Source organism: Malus domestica, chromosome 17, assembly GCF_042453785.1.
Source record: "Malus domestica chromosome 17, GDT2T_hap1".
Lineage (NCBI taxonomy): Eukaryota > Viridiplantae > Streptophyta > Magnoliopsida > Rosales > Rosaceae > Malus > Malus domestica.
In genome coordinates, this window is record NC_091677.1 from 15,573,178 (window position 1) to 15,599,769 (window position 26,592).

A 26,592-nucleotide genomic window follows, 5' to 3' on the forward strand; every position below is an offset into this window, starting at 1 on the left:
AAAATGGGTACAAACTAAAAATAAAAATATATGATAAAAAATTTAGCCATAAATATAAATATACTAATTGTAACATTTTTAATATTAAATGAATAAATTTAGAAATAAAAAATATTTTATTATTGAAATAATTAATGATATTATTAATACAAAGGACCTTGATCAAAAATTGAAAAGTAATAAGGTTTTAATCAATAGAGTAGTAAAAATAAGGATGAAAACCTAATTACTCCTTATCCAAATTATCAAATTATCTACTCACTCTGGGCTCTTGCAGAATACCACTGGAGGGTTCCGTTGCCTTCCAAAGCCTAAATCAATCGCCTGTTGAAATGTACTTTTACTACTTTCATGTTTTCTGGTCATTTCTAACTTCAACAGTGTTGCTTTATGCTTGGATGTTTACATCAATGTATCTAAGAATAATTAAAGAATAAGAAAAGCTTTGCGTTTATCCCTATTGCGCTAAATTTTCTCCTTCTGTTACTATGTATTCTGTTTCGTGTTCATTGATCTCACCCTTCTTTAGACCGGGAACAGTGACTGATTCGAACTCAATTATTCTTTCCACCCAAAATGCGGCAAACAACAACGAAGTAGGTTGCACATAAATTCAACTCTAAAGAATTATTACATTTTCTCGTTACAAAAAATCATGATTGAACTTGTTAGGATTACAACTAATGGATAACGAAATTCAAAGTGTTGCTTCATGCACGGATGTTTACATCGATGTATCTACGAATAATTAAAGAATAAGAAAAACTTTGCATTTATCCCTACCGAGCTAAATTTTCTCCTTCTGTTACTATGTATTCTGTTTCATGTTCATTTATGGAGCCTAAAATAATCCTAAAAATTCTAGAGATGACACATGGATTTTTATTCAAGAAAGACAAGATTGCCCACAATAAATGGGCAAGCTTCTTAGATGCTCCCACACACAGCTCACATCCTTGGAGGTCTCATCAGCTGAATACGACTGCCCACAGCTCACCTGCCCTTAATTAAAGATAAGGATTAATTACCCAAATCTTATCTTTAAAACATTCACAATTGAAGATTGACTCCAATCAAGTAAGTAATCCTAATTTAAATCAATTAGGGATAATTACACCATTATCTCAAAATATTATTTCCTATTTAATATATTGGGAATATTTAGAGAATATTTCTCCATTAAACACTATGGACAGCCCTATCCCTATAAATACCCCATATTCTACCAAATTTTGAGAGCTTTCGCAACCCTAAAAAAGCCTTAAATACTTTACTATCTCAGAGAAACTAACTTAGGTATCGGAGATCCGTTTACCTAACCCACCCCACCTCGTGGGGGCGTGAGGTTTAGATCTTTAATCAAAGGTGTTGATTGTTTTGCAGGTGCATTTCGTTAAGACTGAAGACGGCGGAAATTTGCATCGACAAATTAGTGCTTTCATTGAGAGCTGATCCAAAATACTCGAAGAAGCCTCTTGCATTTGTTTCTTGAATTTTCTATTACGTTGAATTTCTCACACATTGTATCAATTAATTTTTCCTTAAAAAGTTTCTTGATCAATCCCTGGAGAAAAGATACAATGGTAGGAAATTCAGAAACCACTAATGAGTGCACCACCATTGCATAGCCGCACCACCACCATCACCACTGTGACCTAGCAGCCATTGCAAGGCCACCAGGAGGCCCAGCCCATTGCAACGGTAGGCTTAACTACACAGTAAGCCCAAACCCGAGCCCAGAACACGGCAGTTGCTGCTAGCCAGGCAGCTCAATGGGCCCGAGCCTAAGCCACCCAACTAGCAGGCCATGATGTGGCAGCCTAACTGCCAAGAGGACCTATGGCCATGCAGGCCCAATGCGAGCAGGCGCCAATCCAACGCACCCCGCGACCTGCTCTGACGACCCGATATGTGGCCCAATCCATTCCAAGGCCACCTCCAACGATCCACATTCCAACCTCAGGTCCCTTGATTGATTCAAGGTTACTTGCAACCCAATTTTCTGCAGGAATGCCCATTTTAGGCTCAAGTTTTATACCTGCAGTCCACTATACTTCCACCACACATGGAGACGCACATTTTCTAGACTCTTCCAATCCAAAATGGCGAGCACCACCTCCCCTAGTAGGTCGCCAATTTGACGAACGCCCTTGCGCAGCAAACTACCTTGGTGAAGCAACTCCTCGAGCGCATCGAGATGCAGCGCGCCCCAGACAAGGTGTCCCAAAGCAAGACAAGGGCGGAAGAACTTGACTCGTTCCAGCGATGTCCCAGAAAAGAGCCGATCAGCCTGCCATGAATCGTGTATTTGGGTAGTGTGCACTCTCGTTTGGGCCCTCTAGGTAACGTCTTCTCCCACCTAGATGTGCAGAGAAGCGTTCATTCCCGATCTGGCTCACGAGTCAATGTGCATTTGAGGTTAGGTTCATACTCCGACGAGCACTTAAGACATTCCTGAAGAAGCGTCCACACGAGGCTTGGCCCACGATGAGATCTTTATACTAGGTAACGGAGTAGGCAGCCGCATGACGCCCATAGAAAAGCATGTGAGCAGTCTAGCTTAAGTTCCACTGGCAGCCCCTGCCCAGAACAGTGGCGAACAGCATAGGACGAACTGTGTGCAGCACAACCGCAACACAGATGAGCAAGACTAGTCGAAGAGCAACATGGACCGGCAGGTTAACACCTGGGGCAACTAGAGGCTCCGCTGCCCCCACCAGAAGCAAATCCAAAAGGAAGTACAAAGGCTCGTAGCAGAGCAGTTACACGAATTCTAACGCATTGACACTAATGAAGATGTCTTCCGTAAAGATGTAGCCAACCTGACCTGGTCAACATTTACAGATGAGATCAAGCAGACGGAGCCATCGTGAAAGTTCAACAGGCTACATTTCACCTCGTTCAGGGGAGATGAAGATCTGAACAGGCACTTGATGCACTACCGAAGTGCCATGACCCTTTACGCCAACAATGACGCTTTCATGTGCAAGATCTTTGCCACGACGCTCCAAGGTGAGGCGCAAGATTGGTTCCACACGTTACCACCACGTTTAATTCAGAACTTCAACAAACTTTCCTTAGTTTTCACTAAGGAATATTCGTCCTACAACTCGATGAAAAAGAAGTTTGACCACCTTTTCAACATGAAGAAGGACCTGAAGGAGTCACTTCGCACTTACATCAAGAGATTCAAGGTGGAAAAGGCGAAGATTGTCGGATGCGATGGTAGCATCGCATGCTCAGCTTTTCGAAAGAGGCTCTTAGCAAATCACCCATTTTTCAGAAAATTGATTATGAGCGAGAACCTGTCCCTAGCAAACTCTTATGCTTTGGCAGAAAGCACTCCCTATGGGATGAAGAAAAGCGCTCCTAGAAGCCGCTTGAGCAGCCGCTCAAAGACGCGAAACCGATTCAGAAGAAGGTGAGCAATAAATCGTTCAACAACAAAAGCAAGCCAAAAGACAGATACAGGGACCGGTCCCCAGCAAAGGGAGGCACATCACCTAAGACGTACACCAAGTCTCAGTCTTGATCAACCAAATCTTTTGCAACTTTAAGGACAAGCCATAATTCAAGTTGCCGTCACCCATAAGGGGCGACACCTCCAAGATGGATGAGACCAAATATTGTGCATTCCACAGAGGTCCTGGGCACACAACTAATGACTGCACCACATGGAAAAGGTACCTTGAGTAGCTTGTGATGAAAGGCAAATTCAACCAGTATGTTGACAGACTAGCTGCCTGGCCAAGGTGAGAAGCAGACGTCGATGCCGAACCCCGAGCCAAGATAATCCGAATCAACGGAATCTTTGCTGAATCCTAGCATCTAGAGGCCACCAACAACTCCAAGAAGAGGTTGATCCAGTAGGCAAGATCGGTAAATCAGGTTCAAGCCATAGATGTTGTACCTGGACTAATCGTCGGCTTTATTGAGCATGATGCTGATGGAGTAGATTTTCCCCATAACGATGCCCTGGTGATTTTTGTACAACTAGCCCACACCATTGTATGTGTCGCATCCCGGCCCGGATTCCACGACATCCCGGGCCTGCTCTACCACCGTAGCATGATATTGTCCGCTTTGGGCTTATCATTCCCTCACGGTTTTGTTTTTGGGAACTCACGAGCAACTTCCCAGTGGGTCACCCATCCTAGGAGTGCTCTAGCTTCCTTCTCGCTTAACTTCGGAGTTCCTATGGAACCCGAAGCCAGTGAGCTCCCAAAAGGCCTGGTGCTAGGTAGAGATGTGAATATACATTTAAGGATCACTCCCCTGGGCGATGTGGGATGTATGGGCCCAAAAAGCATGATCCACAGCAAAACAGTCTTGACCAGATTTAACGAACTTACCTCAATTGGCCTACACCAATTGTCTGATCGCAAACCTTCATGATCCTTAGCGACCCATCTGCCTATAATGGGATATTGGGCCGACCCTGGCTAGTGAAGATTGGAGCTATGACTTCGATCGAGTATCAGAAAATCTGATTTTGCATCTCGGAAGGAACAATTAGAGAGATCAAAGGCAACCAAGCTATGTCCAGGCAATGCATTGTACAAGTTTTGAAGGAATCAAAGAAGAAGTTTTTCGCCCCAGCAATAGCAGCTGAAGTGCAGAAAGACGATTCTACCTCCGCCAAATAGCAATTACAGCAAGGAGGTCAAGAAGATGGTGTCAAGGTTGACAATTCCCTGAAAGATGAATCAGGATGGAAACCCGAGAAGGACTCCTAAGACATCATTCTTTACCCCTACCAACCAAAAAAGACAGCTAGAATCGGCTCACGTCTAAGCCCGACGGAGAAGGAAGAACTCACGGCTTTCCTTAAGGAAAATCACGACGTCTTCGCATGGTCACCCTCTGACATGCCTAGTATCGATCCAACAATAGCTTGTCATAAGCTGCACATCGATCCCGTTGCAAAACCTGTGATCCAGAAAATGTGATATTTCACACCCGAGCGAGTAGCAATTATTGAGGTAGAAATCAACAAGTTACTGGAGGTCGGATTCATTAAAGAAGTGGTACATTCAGTATGGCTGGCCAATGTCGTGCTACTAATGAAAAAAGAGAAGGGCAAATGGAGAGTATGTGTGGATTACACTGAGCTCAACAAGGCATTCCCTAAAGACAACTACCCGATTATCTGAATCGACCTGCTCGTTGACTCAACATCCAGAAACCAACTACTCTGCTTTTTGGATGCGTACTCAGGCCACAATTAGATTGCCATGCACAAGCCTGATAAAGAAAAGACCGCATTCATGATCGAGTGAGGCACATATTGCTATAAGGTCATGCCCTTCAGCCTCAAGAACACAAGAGCAACCTACTAATGACTCGTAAACACGATGTTCAAGAAGCAGGTCGAAGTCACCATGGAAGTCTATGTCGATGACATCATGGTGAAAAGCAAGCAGCGGTTAGACTACCTTCGCAACTTAGCAGAACCTTTTGCCATTTTCCGAGAATACAATATGAAGTTCAACCCAGCCAAGTGCATTTTTGGCATCTTCTCAGACCGATTCTTAGGGTACCTTGTAACCCAACGAGGAATCGAGGCTTATCCAAGGTAAATCAGAGCGATTCTGGACATGAAATCACCCACAAGTATGAAGAAGATCCAAAGTTTGACTGGACGAGCAGCTGCACTTAATCGTTCCCTTTCATGATCCACCGATTGATGCAAGCCCTTCTTCAAGGCAATTAAAAAGGTGCAGAATAACAAATATGACGATGAGTGCGAGAAAGCATTTTAGGACCTGAAGCAGTACCTGACATCACTTTCACTATTATCTAAGCTATAAGCAGTGGAGAACTTGTACATTTATCTAGCAGTATCAGAAGTAATAGTAAGCTCTGCCCTCATACGAGAAGAGCTGAGGGCCTAATTGCTCGTATTCTATACATCCAAAACTCTCCTTGATGCGGAAACCAGATACCCGAAGATTGAAAAGCTAATTTTGGTGCTAGTTGTTCCAACTCAGAAGCTCAAACCTTACTTTCAAGGGCATCTGACCATCGTCATGACCCAGTACCCACTACGATTAGTTTTGCACAATCCAGAGGCTTCTCAACGAGTGATGAAGTTGGCGTTGGAACTTGGCCAATATGGCTTAGCATACTAACCCCACACGGTGATAAAAGCCAGGCGTTGGCGGACTTCATAGCAGAATTCACCCCAAGCCTGAAAGATGTAACAACACAGCCTGAAAATGCCCTGGAGGCAGCCGAGCACGCCATAGCTGTACCAGTCCCACTTAATGGACATTTTTGGCATTTGTAAGTCGATGGATCATCCAACCATTAAGGATCGGGGGCAGTCTTAATTCTCACTACTCTGGATGGTTCAATGCTCGAGCAGGCAATCACTCTAAGCTTCAAGGTGTCAAACAAAGAAGCAGAGTATAAAGCCTTACTAACAGGTCTCCGATTGGCAAAAAACCTAGTGGTGAAAAAACTCGCAATCTATTCCAATTCCCAACTGATCACCAACCAAACTTCAAGGAAGTACGTAGCAAAGCATCCAAGGAAGCCTTAACGGAAAATGCCCACGTGGATGCACTAGCAAGACTATGCTTCGTACTAGACCATCAACTCAGGCGCTCTATCCCAATCGAATATTTGGAAAAGCTAAGCATAGATAAAGAACCAGCAGTCGAGGTGGTGCAAATCAACATAACCCCGAGTTGGCAAGATCCCATCATCGACTACATAGTCAATGGAACACTCCTCGCAGACAGACTGGAGTCCAAGAAGCTCCAGATGAAGGCAGCACGTTACTACATGTGGAATGGCATGTTCGTTCGAAGATCTTTTTTAAGACTACATCTTCGCTGCATATCGCCTCCTGACAACCTAAAGATTCTTAGCTCAATCCACAAATGTGTTTATGGAAACTACTATAGGGGCTACTCCTTGGAGCAAAAAGCTCTCAACGCTGGCTATTATTGGCCAACCATGCATCAAGATGCCAAGGAGTATGTACAAAGATGCGACAGCTGCCAACGTTTCAAGCCCATGCCCGCACTACCTGTCAGCGAACTCTACCCACAGATGAGCCCATGGCTATTCATGTAGTAAGCGATCGACTTGGTAGGACCCTTGTCGCTTGCTACTATGGGCAGAGGCATGATGATCATAGCGACCGACTACTTCACAAAATTGGTCGAAGCCGAACCTATGACAACAACTACCCAAACGGATATAGAGCACTTCATATAGAAGAACATCATCTGCCGCTTTAACATCCCACACTCTATTATCACCAACAATGGTCCACAGTTCATAGGCAAAAACTTGGCGAGGTTTTTCGAAAAATATGCCATCAAGTAGCACATGTCCACGCCCCAGTATCCGCAGGGCAATGGGCAGGCCGAGGTGTCGAACAAAACCATCCTCGACTGCCTTCAGAAAACCTTCTTAAATAAGAAGAGCAAGTAGCCAGAAAAGATCCCCAGTGTTCTATAAGCATATCACACCACTGAACAACGAGCAACCATCGAACTCCATAGCGCTTGAAGTGGTTACGCAGGTCGTCTACTTCTGTAAGTAAGATGCTCGGTCGACGGCCCAACAGCTGGCAGCCTAAGGCAATCCGTAAGCTAAAACTTACGCCTGCTATGACTACGCAGACTCGCCTACTTACTTAAAAACAGCGCTTCCAACCGACAGTCTACGGTTTAAGTTTTGCTGGAATAAAGTCGAGTGTCATGACTATAGAAACTATGTGGACCTCCTCTGCTTCCTATGAGAAGCATGAGTCTGGCCGACGACTCTATAAGTAAAAAATCTCACAACGTGCCCCGAGAGGGCCAAAAGCTCAAGAAGCCTCTAAAGTCGAGTGTCACGACTATAATAGCTATGCGGATCTCCTCTGCTTTCTACGAAAAGCATAAGTTTGACCGACAGCTCTATAAGTAAAAAATCTCACAACATGCCCTAGAGGGCCAAAGCTTAAAAAGCCACTCGAAAGCCAAAATACAACCATAGTGGCCATGTGAACTCTTTTGCTTTCTATGCAAAGTACGTGTTCGACCATTAGCCCTATAGGTTAAAATTTTCACAATACGCCCCGGGAGGGCTAAAGCTCACGAAGCTATCCAAAGCCGAGATTCACAACTATAGTAGCTACGCGAACTCGCTTGCTTTCAACAAAGGCAACGAGTTCGACCAACGACTCTATAAGTTAAAAATTTCACATTTTTCCTCTTAGAGGTAAAGCTTTATGAGCATCAAAGCCAAAACTGAAGCCTAAAATGACCATATGGATCAACTGCTCCGTTAAAATAGCCAACTCAACCGCCCGTCCTACGGCAAAGTTTTGCAAGTCGCTTCTAGCAGGCAAGGCTCCAGAAGCCCAAAAAGCCAAAGCTAAAACCTAAGTGGCGAAAGAGGATCGACTGCTTCACTAAAGCAGCCCACCCGGCCACCCGTCCTATGGTGAAAAGCTTCACAAATAGCATGGCGGAAAAGAAGGATGAAGCAAAAACAAGGAAAGTTGTTTATTAAATTTCTAGCAAATTGATAAATCGACTCAAAGGATAACAAAGTTCAAGCAAAGCAAAACAAAAAGGAAAAGAAGAAAACTCCTAAGTATAAGCAAAAAGGCTACTCCTTGGTAGCCTGCACAACCACAGGTTCCTTGACTGCCACACCTTCAACAGCTACATCGCTTCCATCAGCTCATCCTCAGCTGCCCCTACCTAGATTACCTGGCCCTCAACTGCTCCACAAAAGGAAGCCTCAAATGAGAAATCAAGCAGATCAACGGAGAAATGGAAAAAGTCTCGAAGTCATTCTAAGAAAACTTATAATCTGACGGCCTACCTTGAAGATGGTCTACATAGCCAAACTTGTAGAAATCGGCCTGACAAGAAGTAAATGCCACTTCATGACCAGCTTTCTCATTCTTCAACTGCACATTCTCCTCAACAAGCCCAATGTGAGCACCCTGCAGCTCATCCAATTCCTTTTTCAGGTTTTTGCTAGCAGACAATTCACCTTGTAGATCCATCTCCTTGGACTCAAGCTTACTGGCAACGTCCTTGAGACGAGACACTTCAGCATGCATGAAGATAAGCTCCTCGTCCTTAGCAAAGCAAGCAGATCGTAGCTCTGAATTGACACGCTCAAGGTTCTCGACGACCATAGAAACACGACTGACTTCCTTCTCTTCAGCTTCCAACATCGCTTGAGTTGCACTAAGCCTAGCATTCAAATAGGCGACCTCCTGATGAGCGATCTCCAGCTGCAAAGAAGTGGGGGTAGAGACATTAGACCCCTTCAAAATGACGAGCTCAAATTCTAGCTTCTCGATCTTTTCAACAACTGAGCCACCAATGACACTTTGGCCTCCTTAGCACACTTGACAGCATCCTGATCAACACGCATAGACTCAGCTGCCAGGATCAAAGTCTTGTACATTGTAGCAATCAGGGAGGACCTCCTCAAGTAGGCAGAACGCTTCGCAAAAGAGTCTGAGCGAATGACAACTTTCCCAACACTGTCAACAAACTTGGCGCATGCATCGACGTCCTCAAACAGGTCACTTTCAGCAGCGCACAAACCTCGGGAAACTCTCCAGCCTTAGACTCAGTGCATCTCTCACAACTGCCCGTGCAAGCAAATTTCCCCTTCTCAATAGACGAGCTTGTCATGACAGAATGATGAATAAGCCCAGGTGCCACTTTAGCAGCATCAGGGCCGGCTCTGAGATTTTGAGGGTCTTGTGTGAGACTCCAAGGGAGGCCCTTAATAAGTATAGAATTTTGGTTGATATGTTTTGTTTTACATTTTAATTTTTTTTGATTATTTATAGATTGAGTTAAAGAAAAAATGTTGTGCTGTGGTTAGATATCTATTTGTTGTGTAAAAGAAAAAAAATTGGTGCTATGTTTTTGGGTTCGAAACTCTTTATTTTAACATACCCAATAAAAAGCCCTTAAAGGGTCTAACATTTTTTTGCTATGTTTTCTTTTACATTTAATTATGATCACATATAATTGAGATGATGTAAGGAAAAAAAAAATCTTAGTGTGGCGGTTAGGGACCTATTTACATCCCCTATGTTTTTGGGTTTTAAACACCATGCCTTAAATTAAACAAAATTAAAACAGAAATCATTCTTTTAAATACCAAAACAATTAAAATAAAACACAAAAGAAATTAAAATAAAACATTAAATAAACACCATGCTTTTAAATACCCAAAAAATTAAAATAAAACACAAAAAAAAAAGAACCAATTACAGTCAAACCCTGTTTCGTGGACATGGATTATTGATAAGAAGCGGAAGACAATTGGGCTATGAGAAGACTTTGGTACATCCTTGCAAATTTAAAAACTTATACTACGTCTACAGGTAAAATAAAATCGTAATTGAGGGCCCTTCCGAATTGGGGGCCCTGTGCGGTGGCACAATTTGCACACTCTCAGAGCCGGTTCTGAGCAGCATAATCCACCTTCCAGCTCTTCATAGCAACGAGCCTCTCAGAAGCGGAACTAGACTTAGCTCTCGACAAACGCTTCGATACAAACCTGGACACTAGAGCCATCACCGAACTCTTCCGCTAGGCAAGTTTCTCAGCAATGGACACGGTCACCTTTGAAACAGCAGGTTTCATAGGCTCATGCTCAACGGCCTTCTTCGCCCCTGGGGGAAAGTTAGATCAATGACAAGCTTCTCAGCAGCAGACGAGTTTCCACGAGCAGCAGAAAAAGTCTTTGGTTTCTTCTCAGCCGAAGGCTCACAAGGAGGTAAGGAAAGCCTTTTCTTTCCACCCTCGTTGGCGGCAGGCTCTACAACAACGATCGGGCAAGCCAACGCTTCATCCTTTATCCGCTTTATCTCTTCCTTCAGAGGCAGGCTATCACATCCCGGCTCGGGGTGGATCATTTCCCGGGCTCGCTCCACCACCGTAGCACGATATTGTCCGCTTTGGGCCCTGACCACACCCTCACGGTTTTGTTTCTGGGAACTCATAACCAACTTCCTAGTAGGTCACCCATCATGGGAGTGCTCTGGCCACCTTCTCACTTAACTTTGAAGTTTCGACGAAACCCGAAGCCAGTGAGCTCCCAAAAGGCCTCGTGCTAGTTAAAGATGGGAATATACATATAAGGCTTATAGAATCCATAACCCTGGATGATGTAGAATGTTACAATCCACCCTCCTTAGAGGCATGACGTTCTCGTCGGCACACTTCCAGCCAGAGATTGGCTTTGATACCATTTGTCACATCCTGGCCCGGGGCGGACCACTTCCCGAGCTCGCTCTACCACCGTAACATGATATTGTCCGCTTTAGGCCCTCACGGTTTTGTTTCTGGGAACTCATGAGTAACTTCCCAGTGGGTCACCCTTCATGGGAGTGTTTTGGCCACCTTCTTGCTTAACTTTGGAGTTCCGACGGAACCCGAAGCCAGTGAGCTCCCAAAAGGCCTCATGCTAGTAAGAGATGGGAATATACATATAAGGCTTACATGATCCACTCCCATGGACGATGTGGGATGTTACACAGGCCACCTAAGCCCAAGAGCCGACCCAAGCTGGACTCTCATTCTCTCACGCCGGTCTGCTGCATGGGCCCATCCCCAGCAGCCCCAAGGGCCAATCTCGAGCCGGCCCTTATGAGCCCCAGTGCCCATCCACATGGGTTGCACCAGCCTACCCCCGCACTGCACCACTATGCTAGCCATTCGTGCACAGTAGCCCCCGACTTCCATGCCATGTGTCACCAACCTTTTTGGCACCCACTGAGCCAATTTTTCAAGTCCCAAAACTTCCAAAAAAATTCATGAAGAAGAAAATTCAAATTTTTCTTAACTTGGTGCTGCACGGATGAGAAGAACAACAACAAGAGACAACTCTTTACAAAGGCAAGAAAAGAATAACACTAGGGGAAGGGCAATAAAAATTTCCTCTGACTTCTCTTCTTTGTTGGAATAATGATTGTTGTAAGATCCCACATTGCCCAGGGGTGAGGATCTTATAAGTCTTATATGTATATTCCCATCTCTACCTAGCACGAGGCTTTTTGGGAGCTCACTGATGGGTGACCCACTGGGAAGTTCTCGTGTGAGTTCTCAGAAATAAAACCGTGAGGGCGTGGTCAGGGCCTAAAGTGGACAATATCGTGCTACGGTGAGGATCCTGTAAGCCTTATATGTATATTCCTATCTTTACCTAGCATAAGGCCTTTTGGGAGCTCACTAGCTTCGGGGTTCTGTAAGAACTCCGAAGTTAAGCGAGTTCGCGCGAAAGCAATCCCATGATGGGTGACCCATTGGGAAGTTCTCGTGTGAGTTCTCAAAAACAAAACCATGAAGGCGTGGTTGGGGCCCAAAGCGGACAATATCGTGCTACGGTAGAGTCGAGCCCGGGATGTGGTGGTGCCTGGCCCGGGCCGGGATGTGACAATTGTTCTCCAAATTTATTTAATCCTCTACTTAAGGCAGAATTAAATAGGTATTGGGGGCAATTATTTTTCTTTTTCTACAAGAAGTCTATCTCCCAATCAAGAAGGAAGATCAAGTTCAAATTGGGAAACAATTCTACAAGCCTAAGCAGCTTGGGATTCCTACACCTACTATCATTTTCCTGCATGCAGCACAGTAGGTGTGGAGGCATTTATGGAGCCAAAAATAAACCCAAAAATTCTAGAGGCGACACGTTGACTTTTATTCAAGAAAGACAAGATTGCCCACAATAAATGGGCATGCTTCTCAGATGCTCCAACACGCAGCTCACATTCCTGGAGATCTCAGCAGCTAAATACGACTGTCCACAGCTCACCTGCCCTTGGCAAAGAATTAAAGATAAGGATTAATTACCCAAATCCTATATTTAATACATTTCCATTGAAGATTGACTCCAATCAAGTAAGTAATCCTAATTTAAATCAATTAGGGATAATTACACCATTATCTGAAGATATTATTTCCTATTTATTATCTTGAGAATATTTAGAGAATATTTCTCCATTAAACACTATGGACGGCCCTATCCCCATAAATACCCCATATTCTACCAAATTTTGAGAGTTTTTGCAACTTTAAAAAAGCCCTAAATACTTTACTCTCTCAAAGAAACTTAGGCATCAGAGGTCAATCCGTTGACCTAACCCCCCCCCCCCCCCAAAAACAAAAAAACCTCGTGGGACATGAGGCTTAGGTTTTGATCAAATGTGTTAATTGTTTTGCATGTACATTTTCGTCAAGACTAAAGACGGCGGAAATTTGCATCGACAGTAGGTTCACATAAATTCAACCCTGAAGTATTATTACATTTTCTCATTACAGAAAATCATGATCGAACTAGTCAGGATTACAACTAATGGATAACGAAATTCAAAGTGTTCTTTTATCTCTGAATAGATCAAAGACAATTTTGAAATTAATAAACATAAGATTATTTGAAGTATGTTGGCAATAGAATTACATGGTTTTGAGCTGAGTTGAAGTAGCTCTCATACAGGTTTATAAACATCAGTTCATTATCCGGAGGACTAAGCGTTGAACAATAAAACAATAAATAGACATCATTCAGGGGGCGTCCAATACCTTGCAACGATATTCTCCGAGGGCCCAGACGGGAAAAATGTTTCGGTAGGCTGAATAGCTGATCATACGGTTCTTGCTGAAGACACCAGTGATCTCCTGTATGGGGAATGAAAACATTACGGGTAGTGCTAGTTACAAATAGGTTGAATATTAGCTATGCGGTTTCGAATTCACAGGGGGTAATCAAGGATTCACGATATATCTTTTTCTTTTTTAAAGGTCTTTACACCTGCATTTCTCTCTGTACAGTTTTCTTCTACATTGGCTAGATGTGTTGAAAATTGCAGTTAACATGTCTATAATCAAACCAAACATAATGGATTTCTATTTCTAGTTGCTAGATTACCTTTTGAGGGAAATCTCCATTTTCCATTTGAGAATTGATTAGTACCCTAGCTGCCCGATGCAACGGAGTTGGGTCTCTCTTAGCCTTTCAAAGAGGCGAACATGAGAAGAAAATACAGGTATTAAAGTCAGCAACATGTGGAAGTTCATACAGTTATTCGTAAAAGGTTCCAAAAACTATGTTTAGCTGCAAATCATTGATTCATTATGCAGCTGCCAGAAGCATATTCAAAATGCAGCAGCCAGAAGCATTGATTCGTTATGCAGCAGCCAGCAGCCAGTTTGATAAGTGGATGAAGAACTAGGAAGGATAAATTCAATAAATCACATGGGAAGTAGGAGAAATGAATTTGATATCCAAATGTACCTGCCCGGCACCAATGAGGGCCAACATAGCCTATGCAGTATGAACTATTTATGGCCTATTGTCCTTGAGATTTGTGTACACCTGACATATAAACAGTCGGCATTAGAGTGATGCAAGTGTAATGTAGATCATACATTTTGCCAAATAAGTATGCGAGTGAAAACCAGCAACTGACTGAAGGAATGTAGCAAGCTCCGTGGGTATGAAAGACAAAGAAAGTATATTTCAAATTTGAGGAATCATTAAACCTTGTTCTGACATGATAGATAGCTTTCTCCCCATCCACCTGAAGGAAGCTCTTTGGATAACAAAAAGTCGCATGCTTTACAAATGCTAGAGCAGTCTTCGTATGTCCTTCCCGCAGCAACCAAACCCTTCATTCCAAACCACCCAGCATAGGTGAAGCATACTCCCCAGGAACCATACCTATCATAAATCTCCGTGTAAATTGGTGCGACTACTTTCAAGATCACTAAGTTTCTAAATTGTCAAACACTAGAGAGGGAGAAAGAGGTGAGATTCTGTCCTACCAAACAGTCTAACATGTTATGTCGTTCGACTGTTGATAAAGATTGTTGGCAAGATGGAATGATGTTCGAATATGCAGTGTTTTAAACTTGACCGTAATTTACATGTCTGACTGTCTAACAAGAGAGCATCACGCAATAAATGTGTATGCATGCATGAGTTCTCAATTGTGCAAGTCGTGGATGCCAAAGACCACTGCTAGCGGGATTGCATTGACTTCGTGGATCACTTGGACTACACATCGAAGTCAATACAACCAAAACCATTCAGCCAACATACATCCAAACACGAATGAAATGCCCTGTATATATGTATAAACGTATTTTTAATTGAATTCAGAAACAAACCAAGATCCATCTGTTGCTTGTACCGTTTCAATGAACTTTGCAGCACGAGCAATACAGTTTTCTATTTCTTCACTCCTATGCCCTGGACATAATTTTTTGAACAATGCAAATGCTTGAATTGCCGCTGAGGTGCATTCAACATATCTTCATCCCCGTTCCAGTCAAGATGACTTAAGGCATTTTCCATGATATAGGATAAATTCAAAATAAAGTGTACAGAAATCTTATGGATAATCAATAACAATGTCACCAAAAGTTTTGGCAGGGTTGATTAGCTAAAAATAGGATAGAGTTAAGCATATGCATTATGGATTCATATTAGATGATGGTAAAAAACATGAGCAGGCTAGGCAGCATATAAATGATACTTACCTCCAACCACTGGTATGATCTAGTTAGTTCATAAGTCGCAAAACCACCATTGTCATTCTGCAGTACTTCAAGAATCCAAAGATTAGGGGAATAGTTAAATACTCATAAAACCAATATGCAGGAATATGTAAATATTCTGTCAACAAATTAAGACTCGAGCTGCTGATAAGAATTGTGACATATCGACAAGAGGGTTCTTTTGAAAATATAAATTATAAAGAGAATACAGGTTGACACATTATGTCTGGTAAGATTCAACTCCCGTATAGCCAGTGATTTAACTGTAAGGAAGGGGTAACATTTACAGCATCATAAAAGCGCTTTATATCTAATGAGTCCCCAACTGTTTCTGCTGGAAGTTTATATAGTAATAAAGCAGCCTGGACAAAGAAGTAAATATTAAATTTGTAATAAAAGGAATGTCTGTATGTGACATGCTGAGTGTTCAAGCTACCTTCAGCCCTTCTGCTGTGCAGTCAGAGATAGGCCATCCATGATCAGCTGTTGAGATTACCTTTTGAAATGTGACGATACCAAAAGTTCAGATCTCCGGGAAAATCTTCTAAAACCTTCAAAGCAAAAGTACTAGTCAAGCAAGGATAATGAGCATAATTGTTAAATGATACAGTAAAATTTTCTGCTCACGAAAACCTGGGAATCTTTGATATACTGATGCTCTTTTCTTAAAATTGGTCCATACTCTTCAACAAGGTCAGTTGATATGATCGCTTGAATGGCAAAAGAAGTATCCCATGCTTGACTTCCATTGTAGCCCTGCAGTAAAAGGAAAAAAAACATTAGATAAAAAAAACAAGCAGCAGCATGTCAGCAAAGTCGTAAGTTTGTAACAAACTCTAGCGATGCCAGACCAAATTGAGATCGCTTCAGGTAAGAAAGAGGGAGTCGGGAAGAGATGGGAAAATTCTTAAAATCAGTTCGAGACAATTTAATGCTATAACTGACCTGCATCTTCATGCCATCTTCAGCGATTCATAAGTAATCAGGGATTCTCGGGAGATGCAACTTGAATGCCTCTGAGATTGGATCTTCTGCCCAACAGCAAAGCATATTTAACACCTACATCATTTAAGAAATAGGCAATCAAGAAGCACACAACTACATACTGAATGAATCTGTAAACCAAAGAAACATGTCAATTCAGCAATTCCAATGGCAACCTTGTCGATATATGTATGGATCTATTGACAGATGATCAACAACAACAACAACAAAGCCTTTTCCCACTAAGTGGGGTCGGCTATATGAATCCTAGAACGCCATTGCGCTCGGTTTTGTGTCATGTCCTCCGTTAGATCCAAGTACTCTAAGTCTTTTCTTAGAGTCTCTTCCAAAGTTTTCCTAGGTCTTCCTCTACCCCTTCGGCCCTGAACCTCTGTCCAGTAGTGACATCTTCGAACCGGAGCGTCAGTAGGCCTTCTTTGCACATGTCCAAATCACCGGAACCGATTTTCTCTCATCTTTCCTTCAATTTCGGCTACTCCTACTTTACCTCGGATATCCTCATTCCCAATCTTATCCTTTCTCGTGTGCCCACACATCCCACGAAGCATCCTCATCTCCGCCACACCCATTTTTTGTACGTGTTGATGCTTCACCGCCCAACATTCTGTGCCATACAACATCGTTGGCCTTATTGCCGTCCTATAAAATTTTCCCTTGAGCTTCAGTGACCTATGACGGTCACACAACACGCCGGATGCACTCTTACACTTCAACCATCCAGCTTGTATTCTATGGTTGAGATCTCCATCTAATTCTCCGTTCTCTTGCACGATAAATCTTAGGTAGCGAAAACGGTCGCTTTTGTGATCTTCGCTAGATTGCTCCGGTCATTAGTATGGATAAGTATATAAATGGATAGAGATAGGAAAGCGAACACAAGATGTACGTGGTTCACCCAGATTAGCTACGTCCACGGAATAGAGGAGTTCTCATTAATTGTGAAGGGTTTACACAAGTACATAGGTTCAAGCTCTCCTTTAGTGAGTACAAGTGAATGATTTAGTACAAATGACATTAGGAAATATTGTGGGAGAATGATCTCGTAATCACGAAACTTCTAAGTATCGGAGTGTGGTATCGTCTTGACATGCCTTATCTGTCTCATAGGTAGATGGGGCATCTTCTCTGGAAGTACTCTTCCTCCATCCAGGGGTGGTATCTTTAACTGGTGGAGATGCACAAGGTAATGTATCAATTTCACTTGAAGCTTACTTGTAGTTTCAGGCTTGGTCAAGCGCGATACAAACCATGTAGTAGGAGTCCCCCAAGTCGCCGAGCTAGGGGATCTGCTGAAAGAGGTGACAGACAAGGTAAGCAATCATAGCTCCGGCTGATTGTTCACAGTCTCCCTATCTTGCAGGCAGCATGAAGGATAAAGAGAAGAAAATGAGAAGAGATGATATGGGATACTTTTGCTTTTGAAGAAGTAACTTTCCACAGGCTTATTCTTGAACTGAGCTGGAGGGTTTTCTGGTTTCCTCCAGAGTATAAGGCCGACTGAAGAATTTGAGGGTCAAAACAAGTCCATCAAATCTAGAGTACGTTCGACCCTGCTGATATGGGATACTTTTGCTTTGACAGAGTAATGGATGTATCGGCACTTGTGCTGTTACGCTTGTCTCCACATGCTTCCTTGTATCCTTCTCCCTTGCCCTATCTGTTCCTCAGGCAGATGCGGTATCTTCCCTGGAAGCATAAGATGTTGAAGATGAGTACTCGAGAGCAATGTCAGGTAAGTAATCAGGTAAGGGGTTCCAGGCAGTCAGTTCCTGGCTAGAAGCTTGATTCCAAGTACTGACTGATTGCTCTCTTTCTCCTTGTCTTGCAGGTAAGAACAAGGTCAAAGAAAAAGACAGGGAAAAAGCATGATATGGGATACTCTTGCTTTTAACCCTGATGATATGAGATATTCTTGCTCTAGTATAGCTTGTTTGCAGAGGTATTATCGGGGGGAAAGAAAGCTGAATATTTCGAAAGGCTTCGTTGGGAGTGCCCTCTCAGATATGAGGAAGGGTTGAGCATTTTTGCAGGTCTGCCTGTCCGTTGGGGATGGAGGTCGACATATATAGGAGTCTCCTTAACAACAAGTAGTAATGCTATTCTTTTACCCTACTTGGTCATAGCACGGTAGTGGGAGCTGCCAGCTTCACATGTTTTAACGTTGTCAGAGCACTTTGAAAAAGTGGTTTGTGGTATCTGGAAAGCTGATGTTACGTGTGAAGATTACAGACAGCTTTATCCAAGGAGATCCGGCTCTTGAAGTTGGGAAAGTGTTGCCTCTTCAGTTTTCGAACAAGCAATCCTATCGGGGATCTGGCTCTCGAGATTCGGAGAACGATGCCTCTTCGATTTTTGAGAAAGCAATCATGCTGGGGGTCTGGCTCTCGAGATTCGGAGAGCGGTGTCTCTTCGATTTTTGAGAAAGTAATCATGTTGGGAGTCTGGCTCTCGAGATTCGGAGGGCGGTGCCTCTTCGATTTTGGAGCGAGCAATCTTGTTGGGAGTGTTTTCTCGAATGTGAGTAAAGGTTGGGCATGTTTGCTAGTCTACCTTGCCACGAAGCACAGAGGTTGACACACAGGGACTTTCCAATTATCCAGCAATGGTACTGTTCCTTTACCCTCTTCGATTTTTGAGAAAGTAGTCATGTTGGGAGTCTGGCTCTCGAGATTCGGAGGACGGTGCCTCTTCGATTTTGGAGCAAGTAATCTTGTTGGGAGTGTTTTCTCGAATGTGATTAAAGGTTGGGCATGTTTGCTAGTCTACCTTGCCACGAAGCACAGAGGTTGACACACAGGGACTTTCCGATTATCCAGCAGTGGTACTGTTCCTTTACCCTTGTGGGTAATAATATGGTAGCTAGACCTTCAAAATTTATGTGTCTAAACTTTGTTAGTGTTGTTTCTTTGCTATTCTTTTACCCTTCTTGGTCAGAGCGATGTAGTGGGAGCTGCAAGCTTCACGTGTTCAACTTTGGCAGAGAACTTTGGCAAAGTTATCTGTGGTACCCATGAGCTACTGTTGCGTGTGAAAAGTGGGTGATTGAACAGTACGACTCATGTGCTTTCTACTTCACCAGAAGTCTTCGACCGAATGCCCATAATTTCCGCAAAGCTGAGTGTGCGTGTGACAGGTGCTGACAAGGCTGGAAAAGTAGGTGCCTCTTCGATTTCTGAGATCGGCCCTCGTGGTCTCTAAGCAGCCCAGCCTTTGAGAAAGCAAGCGCCTCTTCGATTTCTGAGATCGGCCTTCGTGGTCTTTGCGCAGCCCAGCTTTTGAGAAAGCAAACGCCTCTTCGATTTCTGAGATCAACCCTCGTGGTATCTGAGCAGCCTTGCTTTTGAGAAAGCAAACGCCTCTTCGATTTCTGAGCAGGCGCCTCTTCGATTTCTGAAGCTCCGTCGAGTGCAGATTTTTATAGAGGTTGGCATTAAGTTCCAAAGCACACTTGAATCTCCACCAGTAGAAGCTCCATTCTTGCACTTCTAAGATCTTGATTTGTCTGACCTCTTCTCTCTTCAACACCTTTGAAAATGTCTGGCCCCTCCGACCGTCGTTTTGACTTGAACCTTGTTGAAGAGGCAGCCCCGCCTTCTCCTGACAACATATGGCGTCCATCCTTCGTCTCCCCTACTGGTCCTCTTACCGTTGGGGATTCCGTGATGAAGAATGATATGACCGCTGCGGTGGTGGCCCGGAACCTTCTCACTCCCAAAGATAACAGACTACTTTCCAAACGGTCTGATGAGTTAGCTGTTAAGGATTCTCTGGCTCTCAGTGTTCAGTGTGCAGGTTCTGTGTCTAATATGGCCCAACGCCTATTTGCTCGAACCCGCCAAGTTGAATCATTGGCGGCTGAAGTGATGAGTCTCAAACAGGAGATTAGAGGACTCAAGCATGAGAATCCTTAACAGCTACAAACATGAAGAGGAAGCTTGACCAGATGAAGGAATCTGATGGTCAGGTTTTACTTGATCATCAGAGATTTGTGGGTTTATTCCAAAGGCATTTATTGCCTTCTTCTTCTGGGGCTGTACCGCGTAATGAAGCTCCAAATGATCAACCTCTGATGCCTCCTCCTTCTAGGGTTCTGTCCAGTACTGAGGCTCCGAATGATCCCCCTCCGGTGCCTTCTCTTTCTGGGGCTCTACCGACTGCTGAGACTTCTCCTAAGCAACCTTTGTGAAGGCTCCCTCTTGTTTGTTTATTTTGACTTATGTATATGTACATATTTGTAGCTTATCGGGGATATCAATAAATAAGCTTTCCTTCATTTCAACGTATTGTGTTAAATACACCAAAGCCTTCTTCGCTAAGTTCTTTGAATTTTCTTTTGTTAAAGCTTTGTGAGTGGAGCATGTAGGTTGAGGTAGTGTTCCCTTAATTTCCTGAGTGAGGAAAACTTATCGGTTGGAGACTTGAAAAATCCAAGTCACTGAGTGGGATCGGCTATATGAATCATAGAACGCCATTGTGCTCGGTCCTGTGTCATGTCCTTCGTTAGATCCAAGTACTCTAAGTCTTTTCTTAGAGTCTCTTCCAAAGTTTTCATAGGTCTTCCTCTACCCCTTCGGCCCTGAACCTCTGTCCCATAGTCGCATCTTCTAATCGGAGCGTCAGTAGGCCTTCTTTGCACATGTCCAAACCACCGTAACCGATTTTCTCTCATCTTTCCTTCAATTTCGGCTACTCCTACTTTACCCCGGATATCCTCATTCCTAATCTTATCCTTTCTCGTGTGCCCACACATCCAACGAAGCATCCTCATCTCCGCTACACCCATTTTGTGTACGTGTTGATGCTTCACCGCCCAACATTCTGTGCCATACAGCATCGCCGGCCTTATTGCCGTCCTATAAAATTTTCCCTTGAGCTTCAGTGGCATACGGCGGTCACACAACACGCCGGATGCACTCTTCCACTTCATCCATCCAGCTTGTATTCTATGGTTGAGATCTCCATCTAATTCTCCGTTCTTTTGCAAGATAGATCCTAGGTAACGAAAACGGTCACTCTTTGGTATTTCTTGATCTCCGATCCTCACCCCTAACTCGTTTTGGCCTCCATTTGCACTGAACTTGCACTCCATATATTCTGTCTTTGATCGGCTTAGGCGAAGACCTTTAGATTCCAACTCTTCTCTCCAAAGGTTAAGCTTTGCATTTACCCCTTCCTGAGTTTCATCTATCAACATTATATCGTCTGCGAAAAGCATACACCAAGGAATATCATCTTGAATATGTCCTGTTAACTCATTCATTACCAACGCAAAAAGGTAAGGACTTAAGGATGAGCCTTGATGTAATCCTACAGTTATGGGAAAGCTTTCAGTTTGTCCTTCATGAGTTCTTACGGCAGTCTTTGCTCCTTCATACATATCCTTTATAGCTTGGATATATGCTACTCGTACTCCTTTCTTCTCTAAAATCCTCCAAAGAATGTCTCTTGGGACCCTATCATACGCTTTCTCCAAATCTATAAAGACCATGTGTAAATCCTTTTTCCCATCTCTATATCTTTCCATCAATCTTCGTAAGAGATAGATTGCCTCCATGGTTGAGCGCCCTGGCATGAACCCGAATTGGTTGTCCGAAACCCGTGTCTCTTGCCTCAATCTATGCTCAATGACTCTCTCCCAGAGCTTCATTGTATGACTCATTAGCTTAATACCCCTATAGTTCATGCAATTTTGTACGTCGCCCTTATTCTTGTAGATAGGCACCAAAGTGCTCGTTCGCCACTCATTTGGCATCTTCTTCGTTTTCAAAATCCTATTGAAAATGTCAGTGAGCCATGTTATACCTGTCTCTCCCAAAACTTTCCACACTTCGATTGGTATATCGTCTGGGCCTATTGCTTTTCTATGCTTCATCTTCTTCAAAGCTACAACCACTTCTTCCTTCCGGATTCGACGATAAAAAGAGTAGTTTCTACACTCTTCTGAGTTACTCAACTCCCCTAAAGAAGCACTCCTTTCATGTCCTTCATTGAAAAGATTATGAAAATAACCTCTCCATCTGTCTTTAACCGCGTTTTCTGTAGCCAGAACCTTTCCATCCTCATCCTTGATGCACCTCACTTGGTTTAGGTCCCTTGTCTTCTTTTCCCTTGCTCTAGCTAGTTTATAGATATCCAACTCTCCTTCTTTGGTATCTAGTCGTTTATACATATCGTCGTAAGCCGCTAACTTAGCTTCTCTCACAGCTTTCTTCGCCTCTTGCTTCGCTTTTCTATACCTTTCACCATTTTCATCAGTCCTATCCTTGTATAAGGCTTTACAACATTCCTTCTTAGCCTTCACCTTTGTTTGTACCTCCTCATTCCACCACCAAGATTCCTTTTGATGTGGGGCAAAGCCCTTGGACTCTCCTAATACCTCTTTTGCTACTTTTCGGATACAACTAGCCATGGAATCCCACATTTGGCTAGCTTCCCCATCTCTATCCCACACACATTGGGTGATTACTTTCTCTTTGAAAATGGCTTGTTTTTCTTCTTTTAGATTCCACCATCTAGTCCTTGGGCACTTCCAAGCCTTGTTCCTTTGTCTCACTCTTTTGATATGTACATCCATCACCAACAAGCGATGTTGATTAGCCACGCTCTCTCCTGGTATAACTTTGCAATCCTTACAAGTTATACGATCCTCTTTCCTCATTAGAAGAAAATCTATTTGTGTTTTTGACGACCCACTCTTGTAGGTGATCACATGTTCTTCTCTCTTCTGAAAGAAGGTGTTGGCTAAGAAGAGATCATATGCCATTGCAAAATCCAAGATAGCTTCCCCATCCTCGTTTCTCTCCCCAAAACCATGGCCACCATGAAAACCTCCATAGTTGCCTGTCTCCCTACCCACGTGTCCATTTAAATCTCCTCCTATAAATAACTTATCCGTCTGAGCAATTCCTTGCACCAAGTCTCCAAGGTCTTCCCAAAATTTCTCCTTCGAACTCGTATCCAACCCTACTTGAGGTGCGTACGCACTAATCACATTGATAAGTTCTTGTCCTATTACAATTTTGATTGCCATGATTCTATCTCCTACCCTCTTGACATCTACAACATCTTGTGTCAAGGTCTTGTCCACGATGATGCCAACACCGTTTCTCGTTCTATTTGTGCCCGAATACCAAAGTTTAAACCCTGAGTTTTCTAGATCTTTTGCCTTACTACCAACCCACTTAGTTTCTTGTAGGCACATAATATTTATCCTTCTCCTCACCATAACTTCCACTACTTCCATAAATTTTCCCGTTAAGGTTCCTATATTCCACGTTCCTAAACGCATTTTGCTCTCTTGAACTCTACCCTTCTGTCCTAGCTTCTTCACCCTCCCCCGTCTAATAGGATCAAAGTACTTCTTTTGTGTGTCCCGTGTAAAGTTGATAGGAGCATATGCTCCCAAACAACTTTGAGTGGAGTCGTTCGAAAAGAAGTTTCTATGGCCCCCTTGCTCATTTAACACTGCATCCGGGTGCCGATGGAGATACAGCGACCCTTGCTCACTTATCACTGTGCTCGGGCCACACAGCGCGCCACTTACGGGTGACGCCTTAGCTTTAGCGCAATTTTGTTCTGAATTCATTTTCATAAGGATTCGACGTGATCATGGAGTGCCGGCTGTCGACTACCTGACGCCCTTATTGACAGATGATCATATGCATAAAATTTATTCTGAATGCATACCTTGTTAACAGGCCCTATGCATAAGTACCGAGTATTTTCATCTTCATAATGTATATGCTGCATTAGAGGTCGCACTTGAGTGCCTTCGTCCATGAGCGGTAGGTCTCGGGTTCGAGACTTGGGAGCAGCCTCTCCATAAATGGGGGTAAGGCTAGCCGACATTCACCTCTCCCAGACCCTGCGTAAAGCGGAAGCCTTGTGCACTGGGTACGACCTTTTTAATGTATATGCTGCATTACAGTCTTCAAAGAACTCTTCCTCAATTCTTTTGCTGGCCAACGTGTGAAAATAGGTTCATAAACATAGTGAAGAGACCCCCACAAGATATCTTGTACCATTGGGTGCGGATAGTATAGATCTTCCTAGAACTTGTATAAAACATCCAGGTAAGAATTAAAAACATGTGCAAAATGAACCGTCATCAATAATTACCTGTACAACTAAACTCCAGTAAAACAGATGCAGAGACCTGGATGAAATGGAAGAGCGTAAGGACATAGCCATACTTCAGGCAGAAGTGGATTATTCCCAGACCATCATATGCCCCAAGTACCTATACCCACCAAAGAGTCAGCTAATATTTTCAAAAGACTACACCCTTGGTAGAATCCAACAAGAAAAACACTGAGTTCATACTGAAAGCCACATTTTCCCCTATGAAGTAATTGCAGTCATGCCACCATGGTCTAATATCCACTTGCGTGCTAGTTCGATTGCCCCTTGGCCCCTCAATATGCAGACCCCATCCCCCATCTTCATTCTGCAAAAACAATTCATCAGTGAATTTCTTCATTTTTCTATGCGGAAATTGAAGCTTTCTTAAAAGGCATTAATTTCATGAAAACTGTTCTTACCTGATGATTATAGAGATATCTGCACATCTCACGTTGATGCTCTTTCAATAACACAGCATTTAGAGCTCCAGTAATTGAAAGTGTAATGATCTGTTGCAATTGGTAAGTAATACTTGGTCACCCAACAACTACCGAATGGACCAAATAATAAAGAAAAAAATAATAATCTTGGTTAATTCATTTTTCACTAAGAAGAAAGGCTGTGAAGTTCCGAAATGAATATGCAGCCATCTTTAGGAATGTCAAACTTATTTCTCATGTTTAATCATGACATACAGATTTTCCTATTTTCATCTTCTGGATTACACAGTCATTACTATTTTCTCCCTTACCAAACCAGGAAGCAGAAACATGGGACCCCCATAATCCCCAGCCCAATGACCGTCATGCGCCTGGATTGTTGAATAGAAACTAACAGCCCTTCGTAATGTGGTTGTCACTGCCTCTTCCATCACCTCTTCTTGATCTTTAACTTTGAGTTGTGGTAGATTAGTGGCACATGGATTCTCCTTTGAAAACTACATTTCAGAAATAAGAACAAAACACATACATAAAAAATGGAAAGTAGTGTTACAAAACATTTTAACTTCAAAACTCATACGATTTGGCCCAAAACCACTAAAATTCTTCGCTCATATTGGAAAGGGTTTAACAAATTAGTCATAACTGAGGACAATAACTCTAAGAATGGATAAAACACACCGAAAACTTTAAGTTTTATACAAAAACACCTCAAAGAGCTCAATTGGAGAACACGGTACCTCAAACACAGATCACCCGAAAGAAAAACATCATTCAGACTTACAATGCCTAATACTACAAATGAAATCCTAGTTCCAACAATACTGTGTGAAAAACCCGACCGCATTGTTCAACAGCACTGTCAAATAGAGCACAGTTCTAACTGATTTTATACATAATTCAATGATCCAGAGCACCGCAACCATAATTTGAACAGTTTGCATTCAAATTTCAGTAAATAATTAACCTTTTTTCACCCGTGTCCAGTATATTCAATTTCTTCAGAAAAAGTGTCAATGAATTGAAAAATGAAGAAAAACCCAGATGAAAGAACCTGAATTCTCATGAGGAGGTCCGAGCTGTGCCGCCTTTCGAAACGGTGGTTCCAGAAAGCCTTGCGGGCATCTTCAATTTGCTGAAGCTCTCCTGGGGTTCCAGTCTCTGGATGGAACTCCCACACCTGGCGGCCCAAGTGGTTGTTCGCACTCTTCAGCCGTTGACCGCCACCTTCTCCTCCCACTGTCTCTGCCCCTACCTTCAGCTTCCACATTTTTTACTTTGTTCTCTCTCTCTGCCAATGAGATTGTATATACTTTGAATGCGTCGCTAAATCCACGTGAAGTTGTGAACGCAACAATTCTTCTAATAAATAGTTAAATACTTGTTTGATATAACAGTGTACAAGTTTCATTATACTTAAGTTGAAAATTGAATGAGGTTAAGTTTTCACAATAAACTAAGCAGAAATAGGAGAAGTTGTTCAA

General features: G+C 43.0%; 1 protein-coding gene and 1 pseudogene across 1 annotated transcript; one reads left to right on the forward strand and one right to left on the reverse strand.

The window, feature by feature from the left end:
- The first annotated feature begins 2,951 nt into the window (after nt 1–2,951).
- LOC139193386 (uncharacterized) lies at nt 2,952–3,425 on the forward strand. The gene has a single exon (XM_070816386.1). It carries the CDS (start codon nt 2,952–2,954, stop codon nt 3,423–3,425), a length of 474 nt encoding a protein of 157 aa, XP_070672487.1.
- Nucleotides 3,426–13,343: 9,918 nt separating this feature from the next.
- On the reverse strand, nt 13,344–26,592 carry LOC103405689 (cycloartenol synthase-like; annotated as a pseudogene).